General features: G+C 34.1%; 1 protein-coding gene across 11 annotated transcripts in view; it reads right to left on the bottom strand.

Moving 5' to 3' along the window:
• LOC132914357 (potassium/sodium hyperpolarization-activated cyclic nucleotide-gated channel 3) overlaps positions 1-27,681 on the bottom strand; it is a 222,451-nt gene that overhangs the window by 74,103 nt on the left and 120,667 nt on the right. For all 11 annotated transcript variants that reach the window (XM_060973412.1, XM_060973409.1, XM_060973410.1 and 8 more), the window contains one exon: positions 18,994-19,264. In XM_060973412.1, the coding sequence (XP_060829395.1) occupies positions 18,994-19,264 (271 nt within the window). The remainder of the gene's footprint in view (positions 1-18,993; positions 19,265-27,681) is intronic.

Genomic DNA, 27,681 nt, shown 5'->3' with positions numbered 1-27,681 from the left:
GTCCTTTCGGAAAGGAAAAGATTTCATAATATCTACGATATTTATAGAATGTAGAATGCTCTGCGCTTCTCATTATTCAAGGACTAACGGCGCTATAATTTTAACTCTTCATGCGTCAAGAATTGTTTAACATAATCAGCCAACAACTGTAGTACATCTTTGGCAGCGAAGCTTCTTCAAACTAAAAACTTCAATTCCGAGAGAAACAAATTATTGAAATATGTATGAATTCATTTCTACTAGAGTAACCATCGTCTTCTTATTTCGCTCTTTATTAGGCAACTGAACGCACTAAGATTTTAACTCTTTACACTCCAAAAATTGTTTAATACAGTCTTCAATTAACGACTCTGGCACACATTTTTATGGATGAAAACAACAATGAAATAAGAAATTTGATATTATTAGATATCACTGAAACGTTGACAGACGAGTACAGAAGGTTGATTATTCAGCCAGATTAATTAACCGAATCACGAATCACAGTTGTCACGGTTAAAATAGTAGCGAGGTTCACCGATATTTCTATGGAAATTCCAAGGATGTTTTCGCGCGTGATCCACGCGCGAGGTCTCGAAATAAGCTCGGCGGGGAGCAGCAGCGTGGCTTGCATGCTGCCTCGTTGAATTACAACAGGCTTCACCGCGTAAAACGATACGCGAGAGAAAGAGCACGGATCCTCTTATGATCGAGATCGAGACGCATCGTACGAGAACCAGCCAGTTTAAGGCGGTTCGTGTGGCCGTTGTACCATGCACTCTCACGTCCTCGTTGTCCGGCAAGCCTTCTTTCAATTCATTATTCATTATTTTTGACGCATAGAACAGGCAGACTCTGTTGCGAGCTGGTTTAAAGCGTGATATCATTCACGGTAAAACCTTCTTCCCGTTGAATCCTGTGTCCCGGATGTTTTATGTCAGTCTATTAAGTCGGTGGAATAGCAACGTCTGTTTCGTAAACGAGGAAAGGTAAACCGATTTATAAAATTCGTACAGATGATACGCTTCTTCTTCAAAATTTGGATTTGTCGACCCAACATTATTCATTTAAATTATTCGTGTAATAAATTTCGTCGTGGAATAATTATGAAGTATATTAACACGGTGGCCATCGGTGGCCCACGATACTAAATTTTCTAGAAAGATTAAATTAAGACAAATTTCGTGGACTACAAAATTGTCGACAATATGAATGATTTAGATAACATTGTGAGAAAAATGTGCGCAAATACGATACAATATATTACAAAAAATTAAATATAGAATTCAATATTTTAATGTATTGTCTCTTAAATTTCTTGGCTCTCAGGGCAAGAATATAAAGTTTGCATGACAGTCAAGGTGTTTAAGGAAGAGAAATTTGCTCTAAATCACATACACATATGACAGATTCAAATTCATGATACTATTGAAGTGAGAAAGTTAGTATACCTTGGTAGCAAAAATTAATGTTAACATTCATTCGGTTATACATATATAAAGAAATATAATTGTATGAAACAAATGTCTGAATTCTCGTTATATTTATAACCTGTAATTATAATCATTTATACAATATGGTAATATATAATGCAATAACAATATGCGATAATAAAATATCAAGAACCGTATTGGAAGATCGGTAATTCTAGCGTCAAGGATTTTGCGGAACTGCATCCTCTGGTCGATTAAACTCGAATTATATCATTCGTGTTTATAATACAATAAAATTTAATTAATTCGAAATTCGTTCCAAGAAAACTCTCTTGCTATTAAAATTTGTTCATGGATATTTAAAGAACAACTTAATATATAATTATATTGCAGTTAAATTAATATCGACGAAAAAGCGTGGGGGTAGATTTCAATTACTCCCACGTTAAATGTGCGTCTATAAAAAACGAACGTTCGTTTTAATAGCTTTAAAGCACGATACCGATACGATAAATTGCAACAACAATATGGAGAAAATCGAGAAACCATTAGCGTGGAATCGATGAAAAAACGATCGTTCTTTTCATCGACATATAAAAGTATTAATTTCGTAGAAAGTCCAGATACTTTTATATTCTCATCATCCATCAGTGTCAATTAACGTCATCCGTGTGACCTTACATATCGGCCGCGGCGATTAAAAATTTTCTGTATTAAGTCTCAAGATTTAAAAGTATACATTTCATAAAGTTTTGACATTTTCTGACTCTCTTTTAATCTTGATAACTTTTCGTTCTCTTCATTTTTTAATACTTTTCCATGGATAATTATTAATCAAAAATATATTATCAATTTTTGAAAAAATTTTCATTAAAATTAATATTGGAAAATCTATACCAAATTTTGTAATATTCTACGTGAATCTATTTAATTTATATTTTAATTTAAAAATTCATTGTGTTGATATATTTGCCATCGATCTTTACGAGGTGGTTATTCAAATGGCAAGTAAATGCAAAAAATTTGCAAATCATTCCTTTCTAGCGAAAAATATCAATTATCCTTAACACCAAGATAGCATACTTTTACTCTCGGTAGACTTATCGGTAGATCGACATAAATTATCCTTCGAATAGGATCGATGTAATAGCCTGGCTTATCTTGATTCTAACAAAAAGCACTCTAATCTCAATTTTATCGTTCCACTTAACATCAATTTATCATCCTTAGATTTGCTATCAAAGAGACCTCACTTTCACGATCATTAAAATCTGTTAAGTCTAACATCCTCCATACATCGTATCTTAACTAATCATTATAGAAACTACAACACCACAAACGTAACAGAGGAAACAACATTTAAAACATAGCAACGAATAACTGCTATAGAAAAGAAAACGTCCTTATGCATTTATTAGAAGTTTAAAAATGCAAATAGTGTTAATAATATGCAGAAGTATATAAAATATGCAACGGTTAGCTACCTGGGACGTAATGTTGAATCAAGTAAAACAAGTTTCTGCTTATATTCTATTCCTTTGTTTGTCTTTATAAAAATGTAAATTCGCATAAAAATCCGCCTAATCATGACAGTCGTGTCTTATTACAGAGCTAATCTTTTTTCAAGATATTTCCAAACCCACACAAACAAATAATCTATTATAGTACGTTGGATTTGCGTCGTACAGCTATATACCCATCATACCTATCTTTCAGCTACACTACTTTCAGACGGTAGTAGGTAGGATAAATTACGATGTCAATTTTTATCGTATCATTCACGTCTGTGAGATCGAATTGAGCTTCATAATTACCAGGTAGAATATGACCATGTACTATGAGAAGATGGCTATCGAGATTACAAAGAGGCAAGAGGACTAAACTACTCTATTCTCTCACTCATCATCACACGTTGCTATATAATCATATTCGTTTACAATGGCTATGATAAGTCCAACTATATTAAGTTTCATACCATTTGATGCTACTTTCATACGAGTATAAAAATTGAATGCTATGAAAATGTAAATGGCGTCATATAAAAAAATGTTGATCCATATTTTCGACTTATCTTTCCTCTTCAGAATCAGCTCGTATCATCCGTTCGATCTCACCCTCTATAAAATGTTACTCCTATGGTAGCAATATAAAGTTTTTTTACGATAAGTAATCAAATATTTTCGTAATTAATATCTGTACTTATAAACGACAGCGTACCATAGCGTTGTCATAAAATATTCTGTTTATAACAGCTGTCAATTGCTATCTCTTCTGTCGGATTAAACTTATTAATCAGATTAACGGTAATTGGTTTCTTTATGAGCAGAGAAAAAATTCGATTACAAAACAAATTTAATAAGTTAACAACGATAACAATTGCGCGTTCCTGCGATTACCCGTGAATTCTGACTTTTCGCAGCTGGATGTTAAAAGATAAACTCCATTGATATCAATGAACACCGCCAGAACGAAGACGATCGATCGCATAAACTCTGCTGATCCGACTTTAATGGCCACGCAAACTCGAAACGTTGCGGGATTACTTCCTGGCCGAGTCAGCGACTTGCGTTCCAGAATAACCTCGACCGAAACGTTTGCCGATCTTATTAGGCGCCTCGAATGAAAATGGATCGTCCGGTCAACGCTGATTTCCGCCTACGCTCGCGAAATATCCTCACCGTTTAGGGACACTAACTCACCAGTTCGATCCAATAATTATCTCAGTTAATGAATATTTCATGAGAATTCAGTATCATTGTATTGGAGTTTCAAATAAGAATCGCGAGTAAAAATTGAACGTGAAAATGGCACGATTAATTCAATGGTATCGAGAACGTGTTAATTAAGAATAATTATGATAACAATATTTTAATAATATTACGAACGGAGAAGTTAATTTCCGATATATTAATTCTGCTGCTTAATCGATATATTAATTGCTTCCTCATACAAATTAAACAGTAATATGTAGTACTTTATATTGACACAGAGTGTAGTTAATAAAGTCATTAATAGATAATATTAAACAACCACGATCGATATATCTGTCAATGAATATACCTACTATACTAGCCGCAATTATAGTTTCAACACTGATGAAGATATTCTCCAATTTACCATAAACATACATTAATTTCCATTATTTGATGTGTATGTATACCGTATATCAAAGACTTAAATTATATTTTCATTTTTACAAATCAAGAAACTTTTGTAAAATCAACCAAGATTTTTTTAACCAAGAAAGATTTCCAGATCGTATCAAGACTAAAGATCAACTCGATCCCAGTGTTTTAAACTCAAGAAGCGATTCAAAGTAGATCATTTTTAAATCAGAACACTTTTGTAATCATTTTATTAAAAACCGATAAAGACACATCAATGTAAATTAGTCTGGACATAAATGCTAAAAGTAAATATAATAGATATAAGTATGATAATTTACTTTTAATAAAAATCAGATACAAAAATTCGTCCTCCCAGATTAACGAGCTAAGATCAATCTCTGTAATAAGTTTGTCACATGCTAATCTAAAATTCCACTTCTCTGATATCGTATATATATGTATGTACGTGAATTTTGTTCGTTTGATTCATCACAAATGAAGATAAAAATTGTATTCCCGAAAAATAGTGAAAATATCAATGAAACGAGAAAGGTCAGTTCATCGTGACTTACATAAGAATGGAGCGGTGTTGACACAGAAAACAAATGACACGTAAAAATATAGGACAGCCTTAAACAAAGAAATTATTATACCTATCTAAGACATTCATAGTGATTGATCATTCGAACAACGAGATAATTCATCTTTCCCGGTTAACGGGCTAAGGTCAACCTTTGCAATATTTATTCCTAAGATTTTCACTCCGTAATATTACATATTTAAATTTTATATGTTTCACTCTTTATCGTAAATAGAAAAATAAGAATTTTATCCACGAAGAAATATTTTTTTAAATACAGGTATATAAACACGTATACAATACGATAATAGAATAAAAAGTACATTTCTCCGAAAATCTGTTTGATTCGTCAGAGGTTTAAATTCATAGTACGCGACCGATTGGACTTGGTTCGGTGTCCAGTTCTCGTGGCAAGTGCGATGACACCCTGGCTGTCGGCAGCTAAACTTAGCAGATGTGATCGGAAACCGGCTGGCAGTTGAAAATTGCAGAGGCCTTGTTCGGCTCTGTCCTATCATTAGGTAGTTTGCAAATTTAAACAATGGTTTCCTACCGCTAACGCGGACCGTCGCAATGTGGCACGGTCAGCCCGGGTTACGCAATGGCCGGGCCACGTGACGATACTGATTAAAGTCGAAGCTGCTCCACGAGAAATCGTCCAGCCTCGCACCATCCACCAGAGAAACCTTTTTTCGTTTTCTTGGCAATTCGTTAGAAATATCGATGAACACATCGTTGAACTTCTAGTAGCAATATGCTCAATTAAAAATATCTTTCTTTAGAATTTTGAATATAGAATAATTAATTGCCTTGTAATTTATAAAATTTATATCTACAATTTCATTTGTTTTATTAGCAAGTTTATTGTTGTTATGGAAGAGAATTTATTAATGTTCGGTAACTCGTGACTTGTAACTCGTATAATTTTCCTAATAATATTAATTTAATCGTGCGAGAGGATCATCATGGTCATTGAATTAGCACTACATGCGACAATTTCATTTTAATTCAATTCGATTGGATTCATCGTATTTTATTTGTAACGCAAATTTTGTGATCAACAGTAGCTCCTAAAGTGTTTCTTAGCTAGTTTCTTGCTAGTATTAAATTTCTTCTCCTTGATGCCACTATACACAAGGTGTTGATATCCATAATGTTGATTTCATGTTACTTTGTTTGAGTAACAGGATATTGGAATAATAGAACGTTTAGACGATAGAATGTTCGAATAACAGAACGTATAGATGATAGAACATTGGAATAACAGCGCGTTTTGTTAATATTGAGCTGATGAGTATGAGATGATGTCGTTCCTCCATAGTGGCATATGTCGGGCTAATGCTAGCCATTCAGTTTTGCCTCATTGTCAATGCGTATCGATCGTATTAAAGAAGAAGAAATTTGCTATAAATCACGTAGAGGGACGACTATAGCACACGCGTTTCACGTAGTCTAAACGTTTTTGAGAAAGTTTGTTTAAAATTCTATTATCTTAGAAAGTTCTTTGGTAAAATATTTTATCGAAATAAAGAAAGTTCAGATTATTAAACTCAGAAATCTAATTAACGTATTAATATATTTAATAAATGTTTCTTATTAATAGTAGCAGTAGAGATTCGAATGAAATTTAATATTCGTTTCTCTCTAAAAATGAGAAAAAGAAATGCAAGTCAAAATGGGAAAAACGGTGAAATTTGTCAGAAAGCCGGTAATGGAATTGCACTGGAAAATTTGTCAAAGTTCTCAGGAGTTGCTCGCTTTTATTTATTTCTATGGTCTCAGTTTCCACGACACATTTGTCAGAATATTTTATGACCTGAGAACACGAAACACCGGAGGAAAACGGCTAAAACGTATCTCGAGCTCCCTCTGCCATTTTCCTACCGACCAAACACAGGAAGTATTTTCTTCTCTGGAATAAATGTAAACACGCGAAGGTAATTTTCGTGATCATTATCATACAGTTATGCCATTTAAACAATCACTGCCTATTCGTATTCGTAACGTGATTCGAAAAATTTCACTCGGAAACGCCCCTCTCCAATACTGAGAATGAAAAACTCTGGCAAAATATCGTAATTTATTATCTTGATCTTTAAACTATGAGAATTTATGAGTATTTCATTCAGTTTTTCATGTAGTTTTACTTTTCATTCAGTTTTGCAATGTACATTACTATACAGGTATATCGTTTTATGGAGATCTGCAACATGTATAGTCGTTATTTATAATCAGTATATTTTATCATCTATCGTTATACTAATGACGTGAATTTTTCGTGAAATGAAATGAGTTTTTCATCAAATAGGTTTGGCTTGCTTGAATGTTAAAATTGTATTCGGTAATTGGCATAACCATTTTATCACCAAAAGTTGGATAAGATCACGAATTCGTTAATCCTTCGTTTCTTCGTGAAGATAGCTTCGAAATTATGTTATTTTATATCGATAAGTAATTAGAGCACGCTAACGCGCAGAAACTGTCATTTTTCTAATACTCTAAATAAAATAGTTGATCAATATTTATAGTTTTACTTTATGATCTAATAATGGAAAGAATTGAATTTTTAAAATTACATTTCAATCATCTTTGCGTTAAGTTGTAATTTCATCTATCGTATTAATGAAATATTTTATTTAGTATTGTAAAATGCCTTCAGAATATAAAGTGTTAAATCAGTATGAAACGCCAGGCGGATGCTTTTGCGATTAACTCTGTATATATGTTTATTAATATTTTCCTAAATTAAATTATAAGCAAAAGTACGTGGATTTTAGGAATTCTGGAAATTCTTTACCATTGCTACAGGACCCGGAAAACAATTTCCTGCGGTAATTATAATTCAAATGGGCAAACAACTGCGAAACAAACAGGTGGGCATTAACGAAAACGGTGCGCCGTTCTACCCTTAAGCGTTTTTCCTAATTGATCGTCGGAATAAAACTCGATAGGCCGTGCAGTTAGGAACAGGCAACACTCCGCTTTCCAGTTCCGTTCCATGGGTCTCGACAATAACAGTTTGCAGTTTCGACCAGGGAAAATCAGGCTAATTTCGGCTTCCTTCCTTTTGGTTTGTTATTCGCCGAAGAAATTGAAACGCCTGATAGAATAGAAAAAGAAATCGATGGCCGAACACGTGTGTATAAAATTCATTCGTGATTATATAATTAGTGATTATAATTCGTGATTATGTTGTTGCATTGGAAGCTGAATAATCTCGTTCTAGATCCCAGATAAAAATATGTCTACAAGAAAATCTGAGTGACAGAAAAGAGTAAAAGAAATGGTAAGATATCGAAGGGACATCATTGTCGAGTGGATTTATTGAAAATTTGTATTTCGACTGAAATTCATGTTGAAAATTTGAAAAGGATTGAAACGTTTGGAACGGTAATAAATAAAACATGTATTAATAATATATGTCGGAAATAATTATTTGTATTGTAATTTGTAAATCGACTAACTCGATTAAGAATTGTGCTGACAATTGTTGCCATTATGCTGTATAAAAGTCGTCAATTACTATGCGAAGAACTGCGCTAAATATCAAGTTTACACCGTACGTGATTTCCTAGCTGTTTTCGAGATTAAGGATTTTCTTACTCTTTTCACTGGAACAGCTTTCAGTCAAATTATTTTTAGGTAGGAAACTCTGAATTCTAATTAGCACTAGGACTCTGAGCTTCTTTCTACTTTTTAAGAGTCATTAACGTATCGTAAATCCAACGAAGCTACCAAGTACAGGATAGAAACACCACGTCTGAGGATTCTTGGAAGGAAAAAAAAAAAAAAAAAAAAAAATAGACGAACCAGGATTTGTGTAAATTAAATTGCATTAATTACCATTTATAACTTTACATTTTTATCAAAACTTTTTTTCTTGAAGCATCACATTCGCAAAAATGTATTTATTTTGAAAAATAGTTAATATTTTGTGTCAGCTTATGTAACAATATTAATTACTTTTATATTTTAAATTTATAAAAATTTATCAAACATATTTATTATAGTCCTTTCGATCAAATGATATTTTCTTTATCTTAAAAAGTATATTCAATTTGGACAAAATATGAAAAAAAGACTTAATGAAATACATCACTTCCTGCTTCAATTTCATGTTAAACATCATTTTAAAACATCACAAATATCTCTTGTTTACTAAAATGAGAGCAAGATTGAAATATAAATACACTTAAATAAATTATTCGATATTATTACCAAAATATCTATTATTTTATTTACAAGTATTTTACGTCATTCCGTATAAAAACCACCTGCACGGAATAGTCTGTATAATGCACAGATACAAATAAAAATTTCATCCACATATTTTACAAAAACACATTTAAATGCCCGAAAACACAGCGTAAATACATAAATCCACAACATTTTTTTTAAAGTTACGATTTCATCATTTTTACCATTCCGGTAGTTCTAGTGTTAAGAATCAAAGATCAAAAAGAAAGAATATGCTGTCGTTAAATTTTAACGAGTTTCCAATGAACGATAAACACGAAGAGATATGATAATTGCGCTCGAGTAACGAAGGTTCCTGAGTATTCTTTGCAAATAGACGAACTGATTAGGTTGCGCGTGGAATTGCACAACAGAGCCAGGGTCAGGAATGGTAGAATAGCCACGAGACGTCTTAATTGACCCGGGGGAATGCGTGAATATGAACCAGGCGAGATACGATATGCATTGTCTTGCGCGAAACGTCCGACTAATGACGCCTGTCGTCGGGATACCTAATCATTCTAACTAAACGGACGGTCGCTGGATGATTAAGTGCTATCCTCGCCGGATCTGCTGCACGAATCCACTTGTTTTTCCTTTTAAACTTACATTGCGTGTTTGAGATTTTATTCGATTTCATTGATAATTGAGTTAAGAAATATTGAGCTCTTAAAATACTATACTGAAAACATGTAAGTAGATACGTACTAAAATATATACTATTGGGATTTCTTGTGAAATTATTAACGATGTTGATTTGAAATTTGATGAGAAACGAAATTTATTAAATACTAAGCTTCGTGAGGTAAATTTAGGAAAGGAAGGTAAATTTAGACTCGTGCAAATTTAGTAGCAGCAATTCCCATTTATATTTCCTTTATTCCTTTACTACAGTCTTTTCTCCAATTCTTTTTTAAATTATTGTTCAACCTGGTTTTATCTTAAAAAAGAATATTTTGAATTGGTATAGGAATTAACAGAATAATACCATAGATATTGATATAGAAATTTCTAAAATAATATCTGTTAGGGGAATTGTTAGAATGGTACAGATACTGACATAGAAATTACTAGAATAGTATAGATGTTGTTACAGAAATTATTAGAATATTCTATATAATAATATAGAAATGATTAGGATGATACTTATAGATATACACAGTAGGTATACGCAACTATTAGAATTTTATGTAATGAATTTGTCTTAGAAATAATTTAATTGTACTAATTTGACCGTTATGTGCACGATTGTTCCAAACGTAACATAATAAAACATTTAAAAAATATCAATTTATGGTATATAATCCTGCCTTAATGAATATTTATTTAGCGAAATTTTTATTATACTTAGAATTTGTATATTTCGTGTCTTTAAATTTATATTCTGAATTCTTGATACGAGAGACTCGTGAAAATTAGAAATTAAAATATGAAAGAATCATAATAATTCAAACTTTCAATCTTTTTCCTTCTCAAACCTCAAACAATATTCATATATTACAAAGTAATACATAGTCAAAAATGAAATATTTATGGAAAACATGTTTTCCAAATTAATTTACAGGAATTTTTATCGTACATTTATTCGTCGCATAAATTATGAAGAATAAGTCGTCGTATTTCTAATCAATACGATAATTGACATTGTCGTGCTAATCGAACACAATAGAATAATTAACGTGGTGAATATTACGTACAGCACGTTAGTTTTCTGGGAAACATACTTCATCTTCGTATTACGTCAAACTGTTCAAATTTTCAACATAATTGAAACAGTGTATGAAGCAATAAGAAGCATGACGTCACTTTCCTTGAAAGTCGTTCTCTTCAAATTCTCAAAACGTGTCTTGCATTTCATGAGAAAGCAACGTTTCCCTTTTCCCCGTACGAAAATGGCGCTGAATGACTCAGATTAAACGAAGAATAGGGAAAAATGATTTAACTGGTAATTTCCAAGTTTCGCAATTCTTTGTTCATGGCACATTCTTATGACTTTAAACGCCGCCGCTGTTTCAGGATTAAGACGCCACACCATTCTAGATTAATTCCAATTAAATTGTATTACATTTGTTGCTTTATACAGATAGCTACGGTATCTCAAAGGATACGAATGTTTAAAACAACTTACACTGGTTCGTTTCATTGGTTGAAAGAATCACAAAAGAGGAATGGAGAAACGAAAGAATATAATTCGATAAACTAAACAGAGACAAATTTTTGTTATAAGAAGTTCTCAGAAAGTTGTAATGAAGTTTTTCCATGAATTCTAAACCAGTTAACCTTTCTCTCTCCGATACTCGTTCTTTGATCAATTCAAGATTTCTGCTTTAATGAAAAATATACTAAATTAACTGCATATTATATAATAATACTGAATCTACAATGTAAATGTGCAAACGAGTTCTTCCATTACATCAAATTTCGAAATACCTGCTTTGCTAACTTTCGATTTTCCTAAGTTCCAACAAAAATTTTCCAGAAACTTTTCAAGCGACATATAGCATATAAAGAAATAACTACGTGATCAGTACAATTCGTGTCAAAATCCCAATGCTAAGTTCATTGAAATCTTTTCGAAACAAGTAGGAATATTAGATGATATATACTAAAAGTAGGGAAACAACCCAAGAAGAGGAAAATTCTAGCATAAATATTATTATTAATAATAATATTATTAATAATATCAGTATTAATACTATACTACTATACCAGTATTAATAATATTATAATATTATATTATATTAATATTATATATAATAATATAATAATAATAAGTTTAATTATAACATATATAAACTTTTTATCAATGTAGATAATAGTGGTCGCTAATGACTGCAAGCCGATGCGGCAATAAAAAAATAAAAAAATAGATTCATTAAGAAATATCTCACATTTAAAAAATGATTTCAATTCAACGAGAATTGATATATCTGCGTAATTCAACGAACTAACGATTATATTGCAAAGAATTCGTCCAAAAATCATGCGAACGTTGGAGTTTATCTCGTTGTTGCGCGTGGAACGCGACACGAGCATACGCGAAACACGTGTGATTCTCGAAGCAACGTGCCCGTAGTGGCACAGTAGTCTCTCTTGCTTAATCGGATGATTATTCTGAGATCATTCTTACAGCTGATGCCAGTCGCCACGATTTTAACTACCATTATACCGACCACACCACTCAATCTGCCTTCTCTTTGTCCTCTCGCGACGCTCCCAACTGTTTCTTGCATCGAGACAAGAGATCACTGGCTCGCTCGTTTTTTCGTCTCGATCTCGCTCATAAAACACTTCTCATATCGATCGAATGTTTTCGAACGGAATTTCCAACATTTAACTCGTACACATCGTGAGTGACGTTTCATCGATCGTACAGAGACTGGCATTCTTAGTTTATTTTGAGGAGAAAAGAAAGTTTAGCCAGAATTTCTGTTTCATCGCGATATGAAGGAATTGAATCAAATTGCATTTGTTTCGCAATTCATTTGTGTGTTTGTGTGTATTAGAAATTAATTCAGAGTGTTTGCTGAATAATGAAAAATGTTTTAGTGTAACGACTTTTTACCACACAGGCCAAAGTGTTCACGTAACTTACAGAAATTACAATTTTCTTTTGCATAGACATCTTGTTTCTATCAACTTCCATGTCAATAGATCTAAGTACTTCAGTGAACAAATGATCTTTTAACGAAGCAACTTATTTCCTTTCCAACCAGTAATTTTAGTTTCGAGGAAAATAGTTTTCTGAAAATCATCGTTAACTCAAATAATTCTGAAAAATTATCTTTTGACGAGACTTTAAACGAAATGAAAAATATTAGACCTTTATTTCCTACGATTGACCCAAATCCATTGTGATAGACCGAGCAATCTTACTTCTAACGTCGATGGAAATCAATTAAATAATCAAAAACGATGAGAACTCGAGAAACAATTTCGATAAGTGAGCGGACAGACAGAAGAAAAAAGTTGCCGTCCACATTTCGGAACGTCAACGGCAACTCTTAAAAATATTACAGCGCTCGTTTCTGGCGCGATGAAAGAAGAAGGCAGCAAATATTTCTCTTCCTCGCAGAATCTTCCCTTTTATCTCATTGTCGAGCCAAGACGAGAATACGTACTTAGTAGTCTCGAGGAAGCTTGAAAGGAGGCAAAGACTTCCGAAAGAAAGATCCTTTCGATGCCTAGCCCGTGAATTTATTTCGTTGGTATCCTAGCCAGCCATTAGCGAAATTGAGGCTCCAAAATTAAAACGTGTCGTCGGCACAGGGACGAAAATATTTCGGCAAATAAATTCCTTTTTCAAATATATAATACTCCGAGTTCCTTTGGATGTATTAATCGGTTAATATTTAATTCATCGGTCGTCGCGGCTTCTTTTCGACCACTGAAGATAAAGTTTTCGTTCTGAGAAAGCCCAGCACTTTATCATCTTGTTATTTTTATTATTACAAGATGTCTCGCTTCTTTGTTGGAAGTTTAAAGGATACGTTGGTTTCTTCACGTATTTAAAAGATGATTAAAATGAAAGAAATAGAGACAAAAGGAATGAAGTAGAAATGAAAATATAATTTATCATTGCTTTACATCGGTCTGCGACGTCCAAAGACGAAATATGAAAAATATTTGAATTTTAAACGATTTCCAGATATCAATGCAAAGCAGTACGAACGTAACCATCTTCGTGTCAAGCTCTTCTGATAATATCTAGAGACAGAGCTATGAATAAATTAACTATTAAAAGATTTACAGTGGAAACGATCTGCAGCTGTCTTTTCAATTTCCTGGAACCTTCGTTTAATTCTCGCGAGAATTATTGGATTTCCTTCTGCGATCAACAACAGTGATCTATTCTGATTCCATGATCAGGAAATGGAACGTATCCGTAGAACGCAGATTCTAACTATAAAAGTGACCTCTGATCTCTCTAGAGCCGCATGTCAGATGCTCGTTTAAAAGTTCGACTAAAAATAGCAAGTTCCGCCTGTAAGACCAACTATCACTGCGACCAGAGATATTTATAACGATGGATTCTTGAAAAAGGGATGCTCGCTCGATCTCGGATGATCCGAACCACGAATGCTGTCCTTACAACCAAATTATCGCGGTCATTCACTTTTATTATACGTTGTATCTTTGATAAAAATTTTATAAAAACAATTTTATAGAGATACATGACCTGTTTGATATTTTACAATGAAAAATTTGAAATCTCGAGGACGAAGAAACAATTATTTTTCTAATCGTTCAGTTCTTCGTCATTATGTCATACCATGGGAAGTTTAACCCAAGGTTATGAATATTTACGACTTCGAATTCGCATTTGATAGTCTAAAACTTCCTAAGTTCTAAAGCAAACTTGAAATTTCCAGCAATTCTGTCTCATCTATCCTCCGACGTTAACGAATCCAAGGACCATGAGGTACCTAAATTTCACTTAGGCGATTATCAAAAGTCAAACAGAAATTCTCCGCGTTAAACTGTCGTTAATACCTCCTTTATCCTAACGTACATATATTTCGATCGGCGATTAGAACGGCCGAGAGGTTGCATAATTGAAAGATTCCTCGGGTTCTTGTCATCAACGATCGCCAAAAGGCAACGCAGTAGGATCGTTAGCGGTGGTTTGCATGAAAATTTCATCGTCCGAGATAAGCTGGATACAGCGTGTCCTTGTATTATCAGTAATTAAAGAAAATTCTGAACGGAAGAGCGGGGCAATTTCAGGCAATTGCCACGACAAACGCCCGGTGCACTGTTTCGCGAATGGTTATGGTACGGTGCCTGGTAATTTCAGCAATTCCAACCTACGATCCACGCCTCGAGGGCTCTTCAGACGTAGATTTTCGATCTGTCGACCAGTTCCCAGTCCGTGATAACGGAGAAAGCCGGTCTTTTTAAAGGATCTCAAGTACCGATATTTTTTTCGCTAGAAAATATAGCGCAAATCATCCCTTTGAGTTACGTATACAAAATTTTTAATCATTTGCGTTTGGTATTATAATAATACCGAAGAGACGTCTTCGATCACGTGAATTTTATAAATTTACTTTAAAAATTCATTATTAACAGAAATATTTTTGAAATATATTATTTATATCTAAAAATTCGAATCTAAAATAATTTATAGCAGAAGTATACCATTGCATTAGGATAATAGCAACGTTGATCGATTTCGACGAAATTTTTAACATGTGCAGAACTGACATCAACAAAACGTATTGCTTAATTAAGTTTTCATTCATCGCAGACTCGGATAAGAAAAATTGTAAAAACATTTAGACTATTTTCTTCGCGATTCCAGTCGATTGCAATTTTTCAAGAATCGTATTCACGCGTCGATCAAACTAATCCTTGTAACTTCTCAAAAAAAATATCGAGACGTCTGGTCCAATTTTAAAAAAGTTATTCCGTTTTAAAGTGTGTCCCAGTATTTTAATGTGAACGAATGTATGTGTGCCCCCCTCAGACGTTTTCGGAACATACAGACATTGTTAGTCATCGATTCTCAGAAATATTTCCTTACAATTAATTTTACGTTATATTGGGTTGGCAACTAAGTGATTTTGTCAATACCACCTAATGACAAAATCCGCAATCACTTAGTTGCCAATCCAATATAACATAAAATACCACCTAATGACAAAATCCGCAATCACTTAGTTGTCCATAAAAGATATAGCTTAGAAAACACGAAGCTGGCACCCCGCTGGGGGTAGCTACCCACATGCTATATTTATTTTATTTTATTTTATTTTTTTTTATTTACCAATGAGATATAACACTTTACCAAATGTCCTTCAGGACAAATTGTAAAAACCAAAATAAAATAAAAAAAAAATAAAAACTTAGTTGTCAACCCAATAGTTTGGCATCGATGATTGACGGTTCATTCAAGTTCGTTCTGTCAAGAGTCGAGCGTGCGGTACCTGTGGCCATTGTTACAAGATCCGTCATAAAACTGTCTTCCGTCTCATATATTTTAAAGGTTATATATCGTGTGACTGTTCTATTCTAAAACCCAATATAATTTAGGGATAATAGTTGTTTCGATCATGCGGGCGTGTACTTGCGGTCAACTAGCAAAACAGGGCTAGCGGGCGGCCAGTTAAAGAGGCAAGAGCGCCCTTTTGAAACGACGTTTAAAGTGGACTTGTTAAAGATCTATTGTACAATTAAATTACCCTTCTTGTAAAACGCAACATATACAAAAACAGTACCATGTCCGAATATCAATGTGGAATAAAACTGGACCACCATAGTAGTTTCAATGACCCGAATCGATCACATCAGTCTAGTGGCACGCGTTATCCCACGGGAAGAATATCTTCTTTGTTCGATCGTTCCTCGAAATATGTCGCGACACAGACAGACGCATTCCGGTTGTTCGGATGGAACTGTCCAAGCCGCACGAGGAATTCGGCTGCGATACGGGAAAGTGGTGTATACTGCCCAGGAAGCCAGAGGTCAGGGATCCTCAAAGCATCTATAATTCTTCCCAACATGGTTGACACGCGAGGATACCATTGGAGAAATTTTAACCCTTCGCAGTCCTGTGACAGTACTAACGTATATAACCACATTCGTAATACATGGCGTAAAGCCATTTTGCTGGCGCTATAGCGACACGCGCAATTTGCATCGCAATCGAAAATGTGTTAGACTATGTTGATATACGCAACATGCATCTCTGCATGGCAATTTTCAGGGTAAATTGTTGGTTGATTTTGGTTTGTACGATAAAGTAGTGGAAAATGGAAATTGAGTAGCTGGAAATCGAGGTGTGAATTTAGCTAAACGACGTTTTGTTAAGTCAAATTCGAGATAAGTGGATTGTTTGAAACATTTTGTTTCATTGAAATAATTCTCACGATGATTGGAGTAATTAATTACGCAACGTAAGGATTAAAAAGTTTTGATTTCTTCTAATTTGTTTAAAAAAATTACAATCGAATCTGGTTACAATGTCAAAAGATTGAAATTGTTGTCTCGATGAAAGATAAATAAACCTAATGCAAATGTCTGCAAGATTGCCAGAGACAAATGTTTATCGAATCGTCCGTTATTCAATGTTAGCCAAATTTATCATCGATTGTTTTCTCCAGCAAGATTGCGAACTGGGTCAAAGCCGATCACCGCGCAATCGCGATGAAGAAAACCTTCGACGCAACTGTTTCGTTCGATTCGGATCTGCTCTTGTGGCGAGGCACTTTAATTAGACGTTTTAATTGGTAATTAGGCTAGACAGGAGTGGTAGCCACGCGATGGATCCACCAAATTCACTCCTCGTTAGCGATCGTCGTGGAATGTTGCTTTCAGATTGAATAAAAAAGAGAAAAAAATTTGAGAAAAATCTGCTACACTCTCTATTTGCAACACGCTCTATTTTTCACGCAAATTAACCGGTCTTCGAGGGTACACGATCCGATTTCTATCGGAAAAGAATTTATTCGATCCTGAAATTACCTACGATTTTTCTTAACCCCGCTGCGCTCTTTAAGCCATTTCCAATTCACATATATTTTTCTATTCGCAAGAAATTTATTAAATAGATTAAGATGGAGTGGAAAAAGCACTTTTTTATTTAACTTTGAAATGAAACAAAATTTTGCTCGTCGTAATATTAAAATATCGACGGTATTAAAATATTTCTTGTCTTAATAGTTGCTTCTCTGGTTCTCATAACACTTTGTTTCATTCATCGGTTATTAAGTTGATCGGTTAAGAGAACTTACACCTTTGAACTTAATAGGTGGCCGTTATTTTCTGTTGTATTATATTTTGTTATGTGTCATGTTTTTCTCCTGCGATCTTCGTATATGTAATGTCACATTTCAATTTAAACTCTAACCGAAGACAACATGATCGAGTGCATACAAGGGCCTTTAAATATCGGAAGTTAAATTTGTCGTTCAAAGCTTCTGCAATTAATTGGAGTATTCTATACATAGAGTGCAACAAGAATGTGCCACGCTTTGTTAAATGACCGCCTGTAAAAATAACGGCACAAAGAAAGATGCGTGACGTGCACAACCTTTATGAAATTCTTCGACAGCTCTATTAATAATTGTTACACTATGTTTCTAAGCTCAGATAAAATCTCGTATATTACGTGGCTTGCATCCGGAAGCCTCAGCCAGCGTACGTGAAACTACAGGTACGTAATTAGATGTATGAAAAATTTGCTAATACAAAAGAAAAATAAGCCACATAATTTAGAAAAAATTATTCAAATTCCTAATAATGTATTCTGTGCAAATTATCCAGAATTATTCTGTATTGATTTATCAACTTTCTACTCGATAAAGATTATAAATTGATCACTTTCACCACTCTAATGTGAAATACCACTAACCAAATAAATACTTCTAATGTGAAATACCACTAACGACGTGATTAAAGAAAAACGTCATTAAAAATATCGTTTGAAGATAAAATTCTTCGTCAAAAGATACGACAAAGGCTGCATAGTCTACTTCTCTAACCATGATATATCATCATACAATATGTTTCTTGTAGAAAATCATACACTCTTTTAACTCAGAACAAGGTACAGCGTCAGCATGGCTAGAAACCATCTAGTTGGAAAATCGAGACAGGGTCGATATCTGGTTGCCTGTCAAGGTGAAACGGTTTGATATCTGGCGGAAGGACTCACCGAAAACTGGAGCAAGGATGGATGACCCAGTGACCTGCAGCCTTTTGCCTGATCCGTTCCTTCATCAAAGCTTTCTTGCTTCCGAACAGCTTCATAGCCAGCTTGTTGTCGGTAGGCTGGAACAGGGCCTGAAGCTGATTCTTCAAGAAGCTCTGCTTGACTTCCTGGCCCGGAAGACCCGGGCCCGGCTCCTCCTTCGGCGTCCCGTAGAGGGACACATCGTCCACTCCGAAGTGGACCTTCCCACTGCCCTTGTAATTCATCTCGTTGCCTGAAGCATAATAACAAAAGCATTTTGTAAAACAGTGCTGTTACGTTAAATAATACACGTTATAATTTTCTCGTCCTGATTCTGCTTATAATGCCTTATTAAAGAATTTGTACGTTTATAGAATCTGTTTAAAAATATACATACACTACCCTGTACTATTTATTAGGATATTTAGAATTATTTAGAATTAATTAGAATATTTATTGATGTTTAGTATAAATTGAATAATACTGTTCTCTATTTTCATTTCCCAGCTGTTTGATTGCAAGTCAGTTATTTTATTCACGACAGGTGTTTTATAATTTAAAATATTGAATGTAACCAATGGGTCCAAATTTATGTTTTAAATGCTAATTAGGCTAGGCAAATTAAGTTTATGGCAGATAGTGTAAATCTTCATGTATGGGTTTACACGCATTCTCATACCTTTTTGTGGATACTTTGTTGTATAATCGTTGTATTACAGCGTTTCTTTTTGTTTTTATGTATTTAACAGTTGTATTGCAGTCTACAGATCCTAATGTCTAAACATTTTATCATCCATCTATCCATCTATCATCTTATTATCCATCAGTTAACTTAATCAAACGTTGGTTCAACGTCAACACATCAAACGTCGAATGTAATCAATTACAATCCTAATTTTGCTGTAATTATCTAGATCGACAACAGTTCAATCTGTCATATGCAACGATTTAAACTAAACTCACAATTTCATATATATAATTTTTAAATTATCTAAACAATAGTTCGATGGATAATACACCTAAACGATGCGAGTTACCTCCTGAAGCGTCTCTCTGCTCAATATGCGATGTGAAAAACTGTAACCCGTGGAACAAATTATATATACATGTGAACCGATAGTTGAGAAATTAAAGGAACTCGTAGTACTCGATAATTTCCAATTAAACACAGCAATTTGCTCAAATGTATAATCATTGGCTAGCAACGAGCATTCTATAATTCTCGTTTCGAATAAACAACGTTCAAGTCCAGTTACTGAAAAATGCTTCGTCGAAAGCCACGTGAAATCCCCACTACGAGTATCGAGGTACACGCGAGCTCATTCCAATCTCCCATCGACTTCCTTTCCAGCTCTCAAACGCAACCATACGCACTATTGGCTCTGTTGAAGCACACATGAAACGTAAAAACTACCATGCACCGTTTGCTCGTCGACTCCAGTTAAATACAGTTAACCGACAGAATTCTGCCTTTTTTCGTTTTACATTTGCAACGCATTGCCTCTAATAATGGAGGGGAGGGGCGGCTTAGAATTTAAGCGGTCGAATATTGTAAATAATATTGGAAATCTGATCGACTTTCAATTAATATTTTTGTATTTTTTTATGAGGATTTTTATTCCAATCAAATAAAAGTTCGTTTCGAATTGAATAGTAGTTTTTAGGAGAATTTTTATTGGGAAATTATCGGAGAATCTTCTTTTAGCTAATTAAATTATGTAAGCGAAATTGTAAGAACAAATTTTCCAACGATTATGATTGAAGTGTTAAATGTTTATATTTAATTCATTCACTTAAATTAGAGAAAATTACTGTGTTAATTTGTCATTATTTACCTTCTAAGATTCTATAATTTTTTTCTAGCATTAAAACAAGTTATTTTCTTTTTTGTCATGGGGCTTTTCTCTTTGTCTCTGATTTTTCTAATGTAACAAAGAATGTTACTTAAACATTCGTGCAATTCTGAGTGGAATTTTCAGTATTACTTTTTGAAACCTTTTAAGCCAATTGCCTGGAGATTTGAGTCATTTTTACATAGAGATGTCCCGTCTCTGTCTAAAAGTTTTTGCATAGTTTATCTGTCATTTTAAATATATAGTCTATAGTTTATCTTTTTAAATCAATTCTGAACAAATCAACTGTTCTTAATGTTTTAAGGAATCCTTTTTATCATTTTCATAGATAATATAAAAATATTAATCTTTGGGAAGCTATAGATCTTGGGGCTTTATAATTATAACGAGCATTCTTGTGAACCAGAAAAATTGTTAGTAGACTATTTTGCAATCATAAATGATAATATCAATGGAACATGAGTTTGAAAATTATTATTGCAGTAGAATCAAAGATCGTCATTGCTAAGAATAGGTTTTTATGAAGGTGAGGAACTATGTAGTTACTCTGCGATAAAAATCATCAATAAATCAATTATACGCACAAACTGTTGCCAAGAGGATGCAAGAGCTCTAAATCGACTTGATTATTACTAGTTGAATGATGTTGGTTTCTGCTGTAAAAAGGTCTCTACTCTACAGTGAAAGATGAATCGCCATAAGCTAGATTATATCGATAAACCATTTATCATGATCATATAAGAATTTTATAATTAATGAACTAAAATATAGTATACCATGAACTTAATAACTAAGAAATATACTTGAAAGATATTCTTTACGTTCTTATAGAATAGTATCACATACATAGTATCATCCGAGAAGATATGAAATTAGGTAATTAACTAGAACTAATAGATAGACTAATAGAATGATTAATTTCTATGAGGAAACAACAGAATTATGAAAGTCTTATAATTTCTAAAACGAGACACGATACGGTATTAATCTATTTAGAAAATTTCTAAACGTTATGCCAATTCAGAATTATTCAGAGGGTATTCAAATTTGTATTACAAAGAAATTTTTAAATTTTTAATTTCAGGCTACATGAGAAGATCTTATCATTCCACGAAAATAACGTTCTTATTGTCAACTCTAGTCTAAAATACACATAATAAGTCTTGTAATAAAAATACGTAACAAGTGCATGTAATAAATATCAATCAAATGTTATTAAATCAGTGTATTAAATAATGTTTAAAAAAATCAAATGTTATCGATCTAATCATGTTAACCACATCTCGTCACAGTGTTAATGAAATTTCAAAAACTCATATGACACACACAATATATTTATAAAAGCTTCCTACAATAAATGTCCAAGTACTCTCGCGAATCACTATATATTTATTTATTTAAATAAAGCTGGCTTTCTTACAAAATGCACGATGACTTTCATAGATAACTCTTTCTCTCCAAAACACTATGCATCATTTCAGTAGAGACGATAGGATATCTTAAATTTTTTCCGTTTCTATACATTTAAGAATCAATCTCGTTATCAGACCAACTACAGCGAAACTTTGTCCTCGAAATGCCACCTAGTCTCCATAAAAACCGTGATCCTTCAATTCCTCGGAACAAGACTCACCAAACTTCGGCGTTGCTCGCGCGTGCGACAATTTGGGCCAGCTGGAGACAAGGACAGGACAGCCCTTGTTCCCTTGCTGTTGGTCTAGCTGTGTTTGTTTCCTCAAGAGCGGCGTTCTCTGCTCGTCGAGCTGACTGGCGCGCGCCAGATCGTCGGCCATCGCCCGAAAGCAAGCGGCCTCAGGATCGCGAGAACGGTCTGCCCCGTTTACCGTGTAACTGGTCCCCGATGCAGAGGTTGACTAATGACGAGCGGAACACGAGGAAAAAGAAGCCACGCGGCCGGCGAAAGCCAGCCAACCCGACCAACCCACCCAGCACCACGGCCAGAACGAACGGAACCCAAGTGGAGAAGAAGAGAAAAGCAAAAGCGACGCAGTGGAACAGAGAGAGAGGCAGAGAGAGAGAACGCTGAGACTGACCGGTTTTATTGTGGAACCAAACGACGACGCGGCGTTCGATTCTTTTCCATGGCATTCGACGAGGAACGCATGCAAATCCTCCGCGCGACAATCTCCCGTCAACCTTGACACTGGAGGCGGCTAGAACGTCACGAGAACCAAGCCTCCCTTCCACTAATCGCGAATGATAATTCCATTTGTCTCGTCCCGTGTTTTAATCACGCGAGATACCTATATATTCGTATCTCGTAAGTTTTGTATGGTTGCTCACAAATTTGGTATTAAGGATACCAATCCGGACCGCAACATTTCCTATCTAAACTTTTCTGTCTTTCCCGAGGCTATTTTAGATCGCTGAAGCCGAAAACGAGAATCATCTTTCACATTAGGACAAAGGTTCTAATTGTAGAAATCTACGTACGACCGCGACCATATAAAGCGGTGAGCGGCAAAACAAGCGATGGCATAGTCAGTGGCAAATTCGTCTCTTGCCGCTCTCTATATGATCACAACTTAACCGGGTGTCTCGCGTAGGCTGGAAAATTAAGAATATCCCGAAACCTAATCCACTTCTGGCGATTCAAATATACAGAAAGTAAGCCATACTTTCTAGTTAGGAACAGCAAATTTAAAAAAAGGTAGCTTTAAAATCCACGAGGACGTACATCAACAGGTTGACTGAAATTTTTCCGCTTTATTCTCGTGGAAAACGACTCTCGTCAGCAATTTCAAAAATCTCTAAAAAGCGTCATATTAACTGAATGAATTATATAGGTCATTTTTATACAAACATGAAACCTAATCTATCGAACGTTGTGATCTTTAGTTTGATAGAACAAAATGGATCATACGTAATTCGATAGAATAATACTTTTAAACTTTTCGGACGACCTACTAATAATCGTGTCTCGTTATAATGTCAATGGAATTTCAAGATATTTCACGTGACACGTGCTATGAGCGTATAAAAGTTTCCCATCGTAAAAAAAATTCTGTTCAATTCGTGAGCCATTATAATACATCGTCTAATGAACATTTTAAATGCGATTCTAAAATATAAAATTATCTTTCGTCGCAATCTAACCAAGCAAGATAACGCAAGATGACGCGACGTACACGACAAGACCCACGCAGAATTCTCCCTGATCTCGTTCGCCTGAAGCGAATTCGAGAGAGTGGATTCGCATTCTCATGGAGAGCGCTTGAGAAATTTGAGCGTGCGATTCTTCAGAGACGGCAGTATGCCGCGTGAGAGAAATTAGACACGCCCGGGGAGATTGGTTGAGGATGCAAGGGTGTTTTTAAAGAACCTTGGTGAGTTTGCAGGTGTTGTTAGCGGTTTCGTTGCATGCGAAATGCTTTAGGTGATTGAACTTTAAAGTTTAAGCAGGTAGAAAGGCTTAGCTGGATGCCATACAGTTTGATTTGAGATTCTCGTAAAAGGTTTTAGCAAAGGAATGTGTGTTCTGCTGTTTGTGTGATCGTAAATTTTTATCTATAGATAGTAGTGTAACGTTGTTTGACTATTCTAAATTCCATCTATGCTACACATTTTTCTGTTACGTTTCATCGTGTTTGCTTTTGTATTTATGGAGAGATTCTTTAAATTTGGGGAACGTTACTATTTGTTTCATTCAGAAAACATTTTGTGAACCACTTAGCTGACAATAATTAGAGAATCGTTTTTAATGTCATTTTGATTTTTGTCTGTGCCTATGTGCAAACTTTTCCTTGTGTCTGTATATATTTTTTAATTGTCTTGAATTTTTATTAGTGTCATACGAATAACATGACAATTATTAAACCTGTTTGCTTGGTTGGAATAAAACCGCTTATGATAGCAATTTTCTAGTTCTGGTATTTGAAACTTATGGAGAATCAATGTATTTAATTAAATTAAGTAAACTAATATTTTTAAGCTAAATTACGATATTATACGTAACTACAAGATTGTCACTAATTAAGTATTAAATAACCGAAAGTGATGCTTCATTTAATAAGAATAATAAATCCTGAAGAACTTTGGAACTCTCCGCTCTAGTCGTTCAATTCCAAAGTCGACCAGCTGAGAATCGTTTCGAGCGATTACGAAGAGGAGCAATTTCCATGAACAATACGAAGCGTAGAAGGGCCTTTCGCGATTTTAGCAAAAACATTCGCTTGAAAATCAACGTCGTAAGTGGAACGACTTTAACGCGACATTCGAGACCGAGCCAGTGTTACCGTGACAAAATGTTCTCTTTCCGGTGTCTTTGTAGGACCGAGCTTTGCGACAGATAATTTGCCTGATAGACGAGGAGCGAGCAAATTATCTCATCCGAGAGGGAATCGACGAAGAGAGAGAAAAAGAGAGAGAGGAAGGAAAAGAGAGAGAGAGAGAGAGAGAGAAAACCACTTCTTACTACGCTCCAACGCGCAATTTTTGCTACGTAACATTTAATTAACTTCAGCTTCAATAATCTTCAATTATGTGTGTACGATTATTCATGTGTATACGTATGTGATAACGAGATGATATCGGTGAATAATTCACATTCGTTAATTATGGGAGCTGGCGCTTTCAGAAAATATTGAAACGTACATCTCGTTGAATAAACAGCAGGTTTTAAATTGATATTGTGTTTGCATTAACAGACGAGAACATTACAATTTTCACCAATTACTGTCATTTCTTTTTCGGCTTGTATTTGAGGAGAATATTATAATTATCGTTAACTAGTTTAATTTTCTCGTGTTGATTGGGTTTGATCAACGAGATACGTTTTTATACTATTACTTTTTTCGAAAGAATAATGAAATATCTCTGTGTTGAATATCTCCTCTTAAGTTGCGAGAAAGGTAATAAAAAAGTGCTTTTAAAAATGACCTGGTTGATATTAATTGCTTTAATGTTCTGTAGTTTACTTATAGCCTGATCCTTGATAATTGAAAGATCTAAAGATTGGAAAATTATTAAATTAATAATTAAGGATGTAGAGATTGAATATTGAAGTACTCTTTTTAAGATTTCATTTTCCTTGGGAATATCTCTCAAAATCTTCTTTCAAGATTGTAAAGGTTTGACAATTGAAAAGGAAGTTCAAAAACGAAAAATTGGAAAGTTCGAATGGTCGAAAATTTGGAAAATCGAAACTATGCCAATTTGAGAACTTGAATATTTGAAAATTTGCAAGTTCGAAACTTCGTCAGTTAAAATTTTTGGAAGTTCAAAAGCCATAAAATTCGAAGACTTGGAGCATCGAAAATTGGGAAGTGTAAAACATCGGTAACATGAATATTTGGAAGTTTATACATTCGATATTCAAATTTCCGACATTGGCAATCTGAAATTTTACACGTATTTACAATTCTTCCTACAACCACCTTAATTAGCATTCTACCATTTTAACCAAACATTTTATTGATCAAAGGAAATTTGTTCTACAGACCTCTACTATAACTTCATCAATTATCTTCATATCAGCCTTTATACGCGTGCATATAATTTTACCGAATTGATTTCAACAAAGAGCAATTAATATACTCTCGTCCCATGTAATGGCATTCCTTTCTCGTTTACGAAGGTTACTATAAATTTTAGCAAATGAGAAATGTTTTTAATCTCCTCTCCGATAATTCCTTCCATCTTCTCTCTACTAATTAAATAGTTTCTTCTATAAATAGATACGTCGTATCTATTTATATCCGTTTCGGTTTTATTAATTAAATTCGCCTAAAATACAATTTGCGTAATGTCTTGTAAGTACAAGTTCGAGAATAACAGAAATTATTTTGAATATCGCAAACACTGATACATACTTCAACGTAATTTAATGGCGATTCCGTTGAAGCTTGAAACAACACTCACTAATGAATCGACGCTACGGTGAAAACCAGTAACGTTAATCGCTTCTTATGAAACAAATATTCCACTGTAGTAAACAGCATTCGTGCGATTTGGTATTTTTATTCAACAGCCCGTTTATATTCACTTGGAGTTTTGCATTAATCGATTATCATACTGTTGGTCTACATCGTTACGTATGTAATTATAAATATCTGTTAACTTTTCTAATTCCTCACATTGTTGAAAATTTCGATTTTTTTCAATTTTATTTTCCGATTGAGCATAGAATATACCAAAATAAAATCTTCTGTATTTGCTCCAATTCTTTACGTCTTACTTTTCAATTTCCTTTCAATTCTTCGCGCTATTTTAAATTTCAAACGTTGTCTCTTCTGTCATATTTTCTGATTTACCATGGAACATTCCACGAAACAATTCTTTTTATTTTCCATATAAAGCGCTTGTTCAAAGAAAACATATTAGATCGTTCTATTTTCGACAAAGTATATGCACGTTATATTTTTTAATTTTTTTAATTTAGAATTTTTCTCAAACAAAATATATAATATTTTTCTCCAATTTTAAACGATTGATCTCTGTATACAGAGGTTGGGTTAAGAGATGAATTAAAAGATCTGAAGGGATTAAATAATCGGAGGAATTAATGGAAGAAGTTAAAGCGTAAGTTAAGGGTGGAAATGAATTTTGTCGAAAGTCAAATTTCATTTCTTCTCGTTGGCAGTCGGTTGTCAGGTGCTCGTAAACATGCCAACTAAATGTGCGGCTAGCTCGATTGCTTTTCTGTATTGCAACAACCGATAATGGGCTCGTTACGGGCATTTGTCGACGAATAAACGGCTTATTGAACGAGCATTCTTACGGTGCTCCATATTTCCTCACGCGGACACGTGTGCCAATAACTTCGAATTCGCATTTCTCATTTGAGGTTTCCTCGGCA

The sequence above is a fragment of the Bombus pascuorum genome, chromosome 14 (genome assembly GCF_905332965.1).
Source record: "Bombus pascuorum chromosome 14, iyBomPasc1.1, whole genome shotgun sequence".
Classification (NCBI taxonomy): domain Eukaryota; kingdom Metazoa; phylum Arthropoda; class Insecta; order Hymenoptera; family Apidae; genus Bombus; species Bombus pascuorum.
Note: the sequence above shows the minus strand (reverse complement) of the source record. Positions and strands in the feature narration are given on the sequence as shown.